The 12,069-nt window shown below is 40.6% G+C and overlaps 2 protein-coding genes across 4 annotated transcripts in view; one reads left to right on the top strand and one right to left on the bottom strand.

Moving 5' to 3' along the window:
• The window catches only part of NAA15 (N-alpha-acetyltransferase 15, NatA auxiliary subunit), a 71,161-nt gene extending 68,211 nt beyond the window's left edge, over positions 1-2,950 (bottom strand). For both annotated transcript variants that reach the window (XM_069493181.1, XM_069493182.1), the window contains exon 1: positions 2,626-2,950. In XM_069493181.1, the coding sequence (XP_069349282.1) occupies positions 2,626-2,679 (54 nt within the window). In that variant the 5' untranslated portion in view covers positions 2,680-2,950. The remainder of the gene's footprint in view (positions 1-2,625) is intronic.
• A 212-nt stretch (positions 2,951-3,162) lies between these two features.
• NDUFC1 (NADH:ubiquinone oxidoreductase subunit C1) lies at positions 3,163-11,772 on the top strand. Of its 2 annotated transcripts, XM_069493738.1 has the most exons (6): positions 3,163-3,827; positions 6,724-6,836; positions 7,758-7,983; positions 8,565-8,668; positions 10,209-10,288; positions 11,474-11,772. In XM_069493738.1, the coding sequence occupies exons 3-5, from the start codon at positions 7,917-7,919 to the stop codon at positions 10,266-10,268; spliced, it is 231 nt and encodes a 76-aa protein (XP_069349839.1). In that variant the 5' UTR covers positions 3,163-3,827; positions 6,724-6,836; positions 7,758-7,916; the 3' UTR covers positions 10,269-10,288; positions 11,474-11,772. The 2 variants fall into 2 exon arrangements, with proteins under 2 accessions (XP_069349839.1, XP_069349840.1); XM_069493739.1 differs by lacking the exon at positions 6,724-6,836.
• The last annotated feature ends 297 nt before the right edge of the window (positions 11,773-12,069 follow it).

Here is a 12,069-nt window from a genome sequence, read left to right as displayed (position 1 = left end):
CAGATTAGTAATGGTTGCTGGAGATTGGAGGGAGAGGGGATATGAGAGAGGTGGGTGAATGTGGTTCTAAGAGGGCAACAGAGGGATTCTTTGTGCTGATGGAACTGTTCTGTATCTTAACTGTAGTGGTGGAATCTACATGTGAAAACACTGCATAAAACTAAATACAGTTGGCTCTCGTTTTCCTTGGGCTCTGCATCTGGGGATGGAAAATATTCGAAAAAAATAAAAATAACAATACAATTTTAAAATACAGTATAACAACTATGTATTTAGCATTTACATTGTATAAGGTATTATAACTAATCTAGAGATGACTGAAAGTATGCAGGAGAGCCAGATGTGGTGACTTATGCCCAGCACTTTGGGAGGCTGAGGCGGGAGGATGGGGAGGATGGCATGAGTCCAGGAATTCAAGGCTGCAGTGAGCTTTGATTATGCCACTGAGCTCCAGCCTGGGTGACAGAGTGAGACTATCTCTTAAAACAAAAACAAACAAACAAACAAAAAAAACACCACCACCACCAAAACCAAAAATAAAGTATACAGGAGGATGTGCGTAGCTCATATGCAAATACCACACCATTTTATAGAAGGGACTTGAGCATCTTGGATTTTGGTATCCCTGGGGATCCTGAAACCAATCCCCCAAGGATATCAAGGATGAACATACGCACGCGCGCGCCCAAGTGAGTACAAGTAAAATTGGGGAAATCTGAAGACTGGTAGATAGGTAGATGGTATCAATGTTATAATAATGAACAATAGTTTTGCAACATTATTAGTGTTGGGGAAACTGAGTAAAGAGTATAAGGGATCTCTACAAATTATTCCTTGAACTATGTGAATCTGCAGTTATCTCAAAATAAAAAGTCTGATTTTCTTAAAAAGTGATAACACTTGGGAAACTGGATATTAGACAATATTAGGGAATGATGGTATAATGGTTATACAGGACAATGTCCTTATTCTTAGGAGATGCTTCTTGAAGTATTTAGGTATGAAGTTTTATATCTGCAACTTACTTTTAATTGTTTCAGATATATATGGGGAGAGAAAAAGCAAATATGGCAAAATGTTAAATATTAAATTTAGGTAAAGAATTTATGAGTGTTCCTTGTTCTCTCAACTTTTCAGTTTGGTTTTTTTTTCCAAAATAAAGGCAGGGATTAAAGATAAATTGCTATCCTAAAACTACGTTACAGTCCTACCTACACACCAATTAGTCTTTTTAAAGGCCTAAGAATAAATAACTGTTCTCCTAAAACTATGCTATAGTTCTACCCACGCTCTCGTTAGTCTTAAAAACAAAATGCCAAAAAGGATTTCAGGGTAACTAAGAGTAATATAGCATTGGATGTGACTTTCTAACATGAATTCACTAAATCTGTAAGGCATATGGGTATTTTTGTAAAATTGTTAGTTCAACATGGATGATTCTCCCTTACCAGAAAAACTGGCCCCCAGAGTTATTCTACTTTTGAAACAAGTGAAATAAATTACAACTGCAAGAGAAAAACCTAACACCCCAAATTTTGTCTCAAGTTTGACAAGCACAGTTAATTCTTTCATAAGGAAATGTTTGGGTGAAAGAGGCAACCCACACACTAAATGCCAAACAAGAAATGTGCTACATTGTATTAATTATAGCACCAAGACCACAGGACATATCTTACAACTTAAACTGTTCCAACAAACATAAATGCGCTTATGGTTTTTAAAAAATGCAAACTGCACAAATTTGAAAAGTAGGAAATAGGTAGGTTTGAGCTAGCATCAACAAGATCCCTATCAAAAGTTCTTATATATTTTTTTTCTGCTAAGTTTTTGCAGCAGTGCTAATACACTTCGGTGCAAAAGGAAAGTCTACGTCTAGAACATCTCAACTAAAGGCTCTTAACTTTTCACTTCCTACCGAACCGCCCCCTCACAATGGGCCCCACCTCCTAAAGAGAGTGATGGGGTGGGGCTGTTTCCCGCTCCGAAACTAAGAAATAAATGTCTTGTCCCTACTCAGGAAAGGAGGGAACAAGAGAGGCAGAGGAGCTGCAGACTTACAAGGAGGTAGTCGTTTGGAAAGCTTCCTTTCATCTACTGAACTCTCCCTTCCCTTCCTCCTCCCAGGTCATTCCGCGACGCGCGACCGGGCGGACACAGGTGAATCCCAAAAGGGGAGGAAGAGGGAGGGAGAACCGCGCTTAGGCAATGAATGAGCCGTGCTGCATCCGCACCACCTGTTCCTTCCAAGGGTGCCAACCCGGCGTGCCGGCAGGATTCCCACACCAACCCTGCCGCGACTACTGCCGGCGTTGGCCGCTTCACTGCTGAAGGCCGGGCCTCTTCTCCCTTAGCTTGGGGAGGATGAAAACCGGCATTCCAGAAGCCGGGAGGTCTGGGCCTAGCCCGGAACCAGGGCCTCAAACGTGGAAACGGGAGGGGGAAGCCTCTGGTCCCTGGCGCGCGGGCCGAAGTGGGAACCATAGAGAGAGGACGAAGAAGTGCATTCGGCTTCACTAAGACTACGAAGGCGGGGTCGGCTCGCTGCCCGCCGGGCCGAGGTTAAGGGTGACAGGCCCGGTTACTGGCTAAATCCTCCCCACTGCTTGCCCAGAGCCTCACGCTTACCAAGATCCGCTTGAAGAGCGCGTTCTCCTTGGGCGGGAGGCTCACGGCCGGCATCGTTCCGGCTCCTCCCGCTGCTCCCGCCACTACCCGGCTCGGTCAGTCTGTTTGTCCGACCGCCGCCGCTGCCGTTCCCTGGCTGCTTCAGCCTTGAATACAACGATCCGTCGCCACCACCGGGCCTTGGGTGTCGCCGCGTCGCCCTACCCGGACACCCCCTTCTCCTCGTTGTCTTTTTTCCTTTCTCACTTAAGGCTGCCGCCGCCTCCCCCCCCCCCACCACGGGTCTCCGTCGGCGGTTCACGTGGTAACTGAACAGACGGACAGAGGCAGCCAAAATGGCGGACGCGGAGGGCTTTCCCACCCGGGTCACGCCTCGTAGTACGCAGGCGCGATGACCTCCTCTCCCCACCTCCTCTGTCCCGGAGCTTGCCGGGAAACCTGGAGGCTGGCCCGCCGGCAGAGGCAGAGAGGGTCGGGGCAAGCCCCGCCCATCCTTTTAGTGCGTGCCCTCGAAGCGTTCGGGGAGCGACCACCTCGTCATCAAAAATAGCCTTTCTGCTCCTTCCTGCTACTAGATTGCCTTTCATTCATTGGGTAGACTCTCACACACTGTGTGATCATAGTTTGAGCCTAAAGTGCTAAGATGCAGGTGTTGGTGTTCAAGAAGCGCTGTATTTGATCATGGACGAAGTGCCTAATTAAGGAGCAGAGGCGGAAGGGAAAATGAAAAAGTCTTTACTTCAATGGGAACTTGTGAACAGATATGGAGAGGAAGGGCCTCAATAAAGTCCGAAAAGCGTGAAAGAGCTTGACCGATTAAATGTGTCTGGCTGACTGAGGTATCGATGATTTGGCGAACATTAAGATGAGCCTGGAAAGGTAGTCAGCCAGATCCGAAGTGATGTGTTTGTACTACCAAAGGAACCTCTGAAGGTTGAAGTGTGTGTTTTTCTTTCTTTGTTGAGGCCATACAATGCAGAGTTGACAGACCTACCGGATAAGTCACCTTGGGGGTATTGGAGAGTGAAAGGACACTGTACTGGAGCTGGCTTCAAGTTAGTGTTTACTATTGTGACTTGTTGAACTCCCCATTGCCAGAAATTTTCAAATTTCAGAAGCCAAAGAACATCTTGCAAAGATACAGGATGCTGCTCTAGTGAGCAAGGTCAGACTAGATACTGAATCGGACTCCTTCCAAAAATGTAGGTCATTTCATTAACAGCTATACTAAAACTTTTTCAAAGTGGCATTCCTTTGATGATTTAAAAATTTTCAAGTCATTTGAGCCATTTTTACCCTTGTTTTTTTTAATCTCTTTGTAAATCCTGAATTAGATCTGTAGCATCTTTCCGTTATGAATCATTAAACAATATATTTGCAGTTTTGCTCTTCTTTACAAAGATATTTTACAGTTTTCAAATTGCTCTTCTTTAACCCCTGACCCCAAAGGTGTGAGTTGAGAAAGATGTTTCCCAGGATAAAAATCTGAGACTAAAACTTGAGTTTTCTAGCTGCTATCTTGATTGCCTTCTCCCTTCACCTGAATCATAAATATGGTTTTAGCAGTCAATTCCTGGAATTTCCTTCAATTCTGTGATCTCTCTGCAACAGCTTAAGAAAATTGTATCTACAGGAAACTATGTTTCAGTTTTGAAATGTGGCCAGTTTTTTAACTTTCAGTTTTTTATATATTTAAAACTAAGAACAAGTTTAGAATTCATTTTTTAAAAGTTGTTATATAGTGATAACCTGCAAAATTCACTGTCCTAAGATGTCTTTCAACTATCTGAACTGTTAAAAGATAGAAAAATTGTCTAACTGCAGGTGATAATTTTAGCTTAGCTATTAAGAGGTTTCCAAATCTCTGGCTTCATATCCAAAAGTCCGACAGCAGTATTATTTGCTATGGTTTCCTAAATTTATCCTGTAAATAATATTCTATTTTTCCCTCCAGAGGAAGAAAATTTCTTGCCTTTGAAAAAAACAGTTTCCACGAAAAGCTGAGTACCTGATTAGATGAGTCAGCAATATAGTGTGGCAAATTCCTTTGGGCTGTCTCCATGAGCACTCAACTGATTTAACAATTTTCTGATTTATTTCCTAGATAACAGTCTGGCCACACAGTCAGTGACTTGATAGCCTGAACTCAACAATAAAATATCTACTCTGATCACTACCATTTGATAGAGATCCCGTTTAATTTGAGTTTTGCTCTTAATGACAGCTAGGCTTCCAGGAAGATAACGTATCCAAGGCTATCTGCTGCTGCTGATGATGATGATAATCATTCATATTACCACATGCACTTGCATGTCACTATGGTCAAAATGCTACTTCTAGAATGATTAACCATAAATAAATAAAATCATTTACCTTGCCAGTTTTAATTGTACAAAACGGATACGTAGAGTGAAATTTCTGATCTTCATATATGTAAGATGTTCTCTATTGAGAGTTTTACATCTTATTTATTATTTAGATTTTATGAAAAACTATAAAAGAAATCTATGTATTTGTCACCTAGGTTTTTTTGTTTGGTTGGTTTTTGTGGGTTTTTTTTTTTTTTTAATGAGAGTCTGGAGTGAAGTGGCATGATCACAGCTGACTGCAACCTCCAGCTCCAAGTGATCCTCCTGGCTCAGCCTCCCAAGTAGCTAGGACTACAGGCAATCGCCACCATGCCCAGCTAATTTTTTTTATTTCTTGCAGAGATGGGGTCTTGCAGTGTTGCCCAGGTTGGTCTCAGACTCCTGGCCTCAAGTAATCTTTTCGCCTTGGCCTCTCAAAGTGCTGGGATTATAGGCCTGAACCATTGCTCCTGGCCTGTCACCTAGATTCAACAAATGTTAACATTTTACTATCACTTATGACTTTTTTTTTTAAATAAAAACTTGTGGATACATCAGGAGGTCCATCCCTCTCCAGGTCCTGAATTTGATCTGTAGTATTCTCATGCATCATAAATCCATAAACATATATATGGTGGTTTTGCATTTTATACTGTGTTCAACTCTTGCTCTTTTTTAACTGTTCCTGGGAGATATGAGGTCAATAAGATGTTTCCCAGCAGAAAAATCTAGGACTAAAACTTTGATTTTCTAGCTGCTAACTCGAATCCTCCTCTCTTCACCTGAGTCATGAATAAGGTTTTAGCGTTCAAATTCTGAAAATGATAAATGAATGTTATGAAGCAACTTCTACCAATATATCAGCTATTAGCTCCTGGTTGGAATTGCTTCATCAGGATTCTTTTCAAGATGGAGTTTCACGTACAGCTGGATACTCCAAGTGTAATTTCCATCAGCTCTAACATGCTGAGGGAAATGTGCTTATATTTCATCATCACTTTCCCAAAACATATAATAGTAAAAGGACATAGGGACCAAAGCTCTGAAAAAAGAACAAAACAGCCTTTCCCAACAGCACTACTGAAATTAGTAATTTGCTTACTGGTTCTGTATACTCTGACTAAACTGTATACTCTGACTAAATGTGGCTTCTGTTTCAACTTGTTGGATACTAGCAAAAGCTTCGTCAGGACAAGCTTCCAAAAGATGGTGTAGAAAGGATATACAACTGACAGGTTGCTGAGTGGACAAGAAGCCACTAAGTTAAGAACCAACAACTGACTCAGCACATGAGTTGGGTGGTTTGCTTACTTGAGCATGACTCCAGGAGGCTCAAACTAGCTTACAAAGTAAAATGACTCACAATTTAGCAATACATTTTGCCATCATTTGCATGTAAAAATGAGCCAGAAAAACATAGCACAATTATTTTACTCTTTGGTCAGTAATTTTTTGTTAAAAAAGATTTTAAAAGAACATTGCTAAAGAAAACATAGAAGGAAAAAAAGATTTGCTAACATTTGTTTTGTTTTTAAAATTAACCGAAATGGCATTCAGTTTAAAGGATTAGTTTTAAAGGGTCAAAGTTTATTATCTCTGTTACCTATACATGTTTTTCTATGATCTTTAGACATCAGATTGAACTGAGAATTGAATGCACAAAAATCTGGCTCAGTTGTGCAAGATAAAACGTCTTGGTCAGAAGGATGTCTTTATTTTTTATTTTATTTTATTTTATTTTTTGAGACAGATTCTCACTCTGTTGCCCGGGTGAATGCCGTGGCATCAGCCTAGCTCACAGCAACCTCAAACTCCTGGGCTCCAGCCATCCTGCCTCAGCCTCCCAAGTAGCTGGGACTACAGGTAGGCACCACCACGCCCAGCTAATTTTTTTCTAATATTTTTTCTATTTTTAGCAGAGATGGGGTTTTGCTATTCTCAGACTGGTCTTGAACTCTTGACCTCAAGCTATCTTTCCGCCTGGGCCTCCCAGAGTGCTGCCAGAACGTCTTTAATAGGCAAAACCAAACAAGTTGTTTACTACTACCAGACATTTTCTAAGGTTCCTGATGGCGCTATAGGATGTTACGGTTGTAAAACTGAAGCATAGAGAGGTTAAGTAATTTGCCTAAAACTCATACATCTAAAAAGTGATAAACAGGAGTGGAGGTTTGAACTCTGATCTACATCTTATGGCCTCAGGGGTGGTCCAACTTTGTTAGGTGGGCTAGCAAAGATCACTAGGTCTAGGGACAGAAGACCTCAAACTGAATCCCACCCTCTGCCAGCTGTGTGATCTTGGGCCCTTCAGGGCACTTTAACTCCTAAAGTACGGAAATTCTGCTTAACAGGATTGTGAGGTTTATGATTGTGAGTATAAATGGACTTTAAGAATTGTTAAGATATCTTTTCAAATATAAGGTATAATATGTCACCTTGGATGAGTAGCCATCGTCTTTGAGCTTCACCTGTAAATTTGCTAATAATCACGGTATGTCACGTGATCGTTGTGAAGCTGAACTAAGACAATGAATGTAAACCGTATGACACATTAATGCACCGTGCCTGGAATACAGAATTCAATTTAAATGCTAGTTATTATTCAGCACATTTCATTTTCAGTTTTCTGGCTCACGTTGGAAGCTTTTATTAATATAATAGTAAACTCCTTGATAAGTGTCCCTGGGAAGGGAGTGAAAATAAACTCTCAAAGGACAGACAAGTAGATATACTTTTTTGGGGGGTTTTCCCCCCCCAATCATTTCCTTCCTAACCGCTTTACAGACAGAAGACCAGCGGTGCTAGGAAACCTGCCATAACTGGGATTCGCGTCGTCTCCCCCGCGGAACTCGGTTGCTGAGCCAGCGAGTCCCGCACTTCCGCCCGCCAGGGGGCGCTCGGTCCGGCGCCGACACCCAGGGAGACGGAGCTGGGCCTGGCAAGATGGCGGCGTCCGCATTGCTGCGTCCCTTCTCACGGCTGCTGGCCCCCGCCAGGCTCCCAAGCGGCTGTGAGTGTCCATCTTCGTGCAGGCCGACTCGACCCTGACACTACCCTTCCCAGGACGGACCCGGTCCGCAGGGGTAGGAGGCGGCAACGGCCCGGGCTCGTCCTGCAATGACCTTCGTGGACTGGCGGCCTGGAGCTCACGCCTGCCCCAACCCGGGACTGTCCGCTCCCCTTATCCCGCCGCCAACCTTTTTCCAAGTGCCACCTGACCCCTTTTGGCCTCTGAGAATGGACTTTGGGTCCCCCCCTCTCCCAACTCTGCAGGTTCGGTGGCGCAGTCTGGGAGAGGGGAGACCCTCCCTGGGGCGCCTCCTACCCGCCCACTCCCGAGTGGTCTGAGGGTCCGCAAGCCCTTAAACCAGGCTTTGAAGGTATCTGGCAGGACAGGAGCGTCCTCTCTCGCTCTGCTGTTGGCGCTGAGCGAGTTACCTGACCTCTCTGAACCTCTGTTTCCTTGGCTGTGTGTGTTGGGGAGTGGGGGGGCGTTGAAGGGATAATTAAATGAGATGATACACACGTAAATGTTGGGTTTTTTCTTACAAGGCTGTAAGTTACAGATTTACAGACTCTGTCCCATTTCAGCTTCAGCGCGGTCAAAGTTCTACGTGCGGGAGCCGCCGAACGACAAACCTGACTGGCTGAAAGTTGGGTTGACCGTGGGCACCACCGTCTTTATGTGGGTCTATGTAAGTATTTTACTCTCATATGTCTTGAGACCCCCAACACAGTGGGAGAATGAGATAGCAGTCAGTGTGGGATTGATAATGGTGTTATTTGGTTGTATGGGAGTAAAACTCCCATAACAATAGGAAATTTATGTAATCACTAATAACATTTCTCGGGAAATCCCAAGGACTTAAAAGAAATTACAATTTCAGTGGCATTGATAAAGTATGATGAGGCTGAAATTTCTGTTTGTCATTGTCAGCATGGTTTTGTGAGGAATGGCAGTTTTACTAAATATTAGTTATATTTATTTCTAAATAAGATTTGAGGCTGGTTGGGGTTTTATGAAGGCACCTTTTCCAGATGCCATAGGAACAAACCAGCAGTGAACAAATTGTACAAATTAAATCCCAGTAGACTTCCAAAACATTAGATTTTAATCAACGTTTGTATAAATTCATTGTTGGAAATTCTACTTAGTGTGTAGCAGCCTTTTAAAAAAATCTTTATGCCAAATGCTTCACATGTAAACTCTCATTTAATCATGTCAAGAACTCTATGTAGTGCACATAGAATACATACCATTATTGTTAATCCTTTAAAATGAAGAAACACATCTGGAGAAATTAGTTTGCTGAACCCAGTTCTCTCTAACCTCAGAGGCCACATAACTACTGTGAAACACTGCCTTTGTAGAGATAAAATTATTTCTAAAAGTTGACTCAAAGTATCTATTATATTAGTATTTAAAAATTTTTTTGTATATAATGAGTTTGGGGCTTCCTCCACTGGCTCCCCACCTCTAACTCTTAGATCTCTTATTTGGATTTTCTCCTTAAAGTAGTTCAGAACTTTGACTTTAAAAGGGCTAAGAGATTTTGGAAGTCACTTACAACTTAACAGCAGTAACTCATCCTTTTCAATAATGTTTGTTATAATGAAATTCTATACATTCTTAACTTCAGGTTTTTCCTAAAAAGCAGCTTAATTGCTGTTGAGAGCACTATGATTGAAATTGGATTTTTGATTGCTGTGAGTGTCATCATATATCAACCATTGTTTCAGTTGCATATTCTGTCAGGCAGTGGTTCTAAGAAAGTGACTTTCCTTCTTGACATCTAATTAATACACATATAGCAGGGGCTGGGGGCGGCGTTAGTCATTCAGTCAGTATCAAACTTCACAGATTAGAAGTATAACACATACCCACCAACCAGCCTGGACCCCATATAATAACCAAGTTCTGGTGTATCACTAGCCCCTCTGTGGTAAGGTATTTTGTCACATTTATTGCCCACTAAATGAAGTAATTTTTTTTGGCAGAAGTTGAATTTAATCTTTTAAGGGCTGCCTTCTCAAATGTGGTATGTCAAATTGTGATGACCAAGCGTATATACCATTCATGGTTTTTGGATTTTTGGATCTCTTAGCCTTTTGTTTCTAACTGGAATAGTTGTATTTATTTTTATTTATCCTTATTCCTCTTGTAAAATATAAGCATCATTAGTTAGCCTCCTATTAAAGATTACATTTCTGACTTTAAATGTTAACTACTTACAGCTCATCAAACAACATCACGAAGATGTTTTAGAGTATAAAAGAAGAAATGGGTTGGAATAAGCTTTTGAAATACTAATATAGTAAGTATACAATTTTATAGGATGAACAGATTATGCAAGTTAATTTGACCTGTTTTTAAATACTGTAAAAAAAACCAAACTGATTTTTTAATTACGTTTATACTTTTTAGCACCCATATTCCTATCTGTGACAAATTTATGAATTTTTAATACCTTGCCTGAAACATCTTTTAGCATAGTTTTAATCATTCTTTGACTCTGTGTTCAACGAAAGTTATATTTAAGAATGAAACTAAAATTATTTTCTTAAACCCAATAGTGCCTTATACCTTGCTTTGATAGCACTTAGGACAAGTTATCATTACTTGTGTATTTCGTAATGTCTATTTGGCATGTCCCACACTTGAGTATGAATTCCATGAGAACAGGAACCCTGTCTGTTTTATTAATTATCATGTACTCAGCGATTTGCCAAATGCCTGGCCCATCTAGGAGTTTAGTTGTAGAATTGATGAATGTATAAGGGTAATAGGTTTTTAAAGTTTTTTCTGCATGACAATTTTATTATGATTGTCACTACAACTAACATCCAATTGGACAATTCCTGGTAAAACTAGCAGTGAACAAAATAGCATACTCTATGATTTAAAAGAGAGATTGACTTTATTTTATACATATAAAATACATACACTTAATATATGTGTATTGCATACATATAAATATACCATATATACATTTAAGTGTATTTCTGCAAATCCTTTTAAAGAAATCCTATATTAATCCTTTTGTAAAGTGAAAAATCACTCTTAAAAAATCTTAACTTTCATGATTGGATTGATTAAAGTAGATATTAATAATTTGTATCTGTTGTATGATAAATAATGATCGCAAACTACACTTCGTTTTAATAACTCTAAAACTTAGCTCTTTAGGGTTGATTATCCAAATCTTGTGATTATTTTTTCTATTACCACCTTCCTCATTTCACTACTCCAGTCAGCCAATTAAGAGGTAAAAATGAAATAAGCATTTAAATCAAAACCAGCTAGCTTTTGCTATTCTTTCATAGTTCAGATAACATATTTTTTGTTAAAACTTAAATAAAATGACATATTGGTACTGTTTATGGATTTGTTTTCTAGACTTTTTCTGATGCTTTAAGGTGAATTATTCAGAATGGTTTAATTCTAATATTATTTCTGCTAGTAAGTGCTATAATTTAATTTTTTTTCCTCTTCATTATAGGTATGCTCCATATAGTGATTATAGCAGTTCCTCTGGATTCACTCGTCTGTTGAGTTGTAAATGTGAAAGAAAAAGTTACACATGAATATACGTAAAGTCAGCATTTGTGTTTTGCATCATTAAATGAAAAAAGATAAAACTACTGTATTCTTGAGATAATGCATATTGTGACAACATGTCAGAAATGTTGATTCTAAAGTGAATTATTAGAAGTATTTCAATATGGAAGACACCATCTGATGATAGGATCAGTGGTAATTAAGGACACATTGGTAAGAAAACCTGTTACAGAGATGAATAATCAGGCCGGGCGTGGTGGCTCACGCCTGTAATCCTCGCACTCTGGGAGGCTGAGGCGGGAGGATTGCTCGAGGTCAGGAGTTCGAGACCAGCCTGAGCAAGAGTGAGACCCCGTCTCTACTAAAAATAGAAAGAAATTATCTGGACAGCTAAAAATATATGTATATAAAATTAGCCGGCCATGGTTGCACATGCCCGTAGTCCCAGCTACTCAGGAGGCTGAGGCAGAAGGATTGCTTAAGCCCAGGAGTTTGAGGTGTGAGCTAAGCTGACGCCATGGCACTGTAGTCCAGGCA

The sequence above is a fragment of the Eulemur rufifrons genome, chromosome 18 (assembly GCF_041146395.1).
Source record: "Eulemur rufifrons isolate Redbay chromosome 18, OSU_ERuf_1, whole genome shotgun sequence".
Classification (NCBI taxonomy): domain Eukaryota; kingdom Metazoa; phylum Chordata; class Mammalia; order Primates; family Lemuridae; genus Eulemur; species Eulemur rufifrons.
This window is presented reverse-complemented; position numbering and strand designations above follow the sequence as displayed.

Bases quoted from the DNA above. Each gene is read 5' to 3' on its own strand.
- NDUFC1 (XM_069493739.1), top strand. From the start codon at position 7,917: ATGGCGGCGTCCGCATTGCTGCGTCCCTTCTCACGGCTGCTGGCCCCC. The intron at 7,984-8,564 runs GTGAGTGTCCAT...GTCCCATTTCAG, and splicing joins CGCCAGGCTCCCAAGCGGCT to CTTCAGCGCGGTCAAAGTTC. The intron at 8,669-10,208 runs GTAAGTATTTTA...AACTACTTACAG, and splicing joins CCGTCTTTATGTGGGTCTAT to CTCATCAAACAACATCACGA.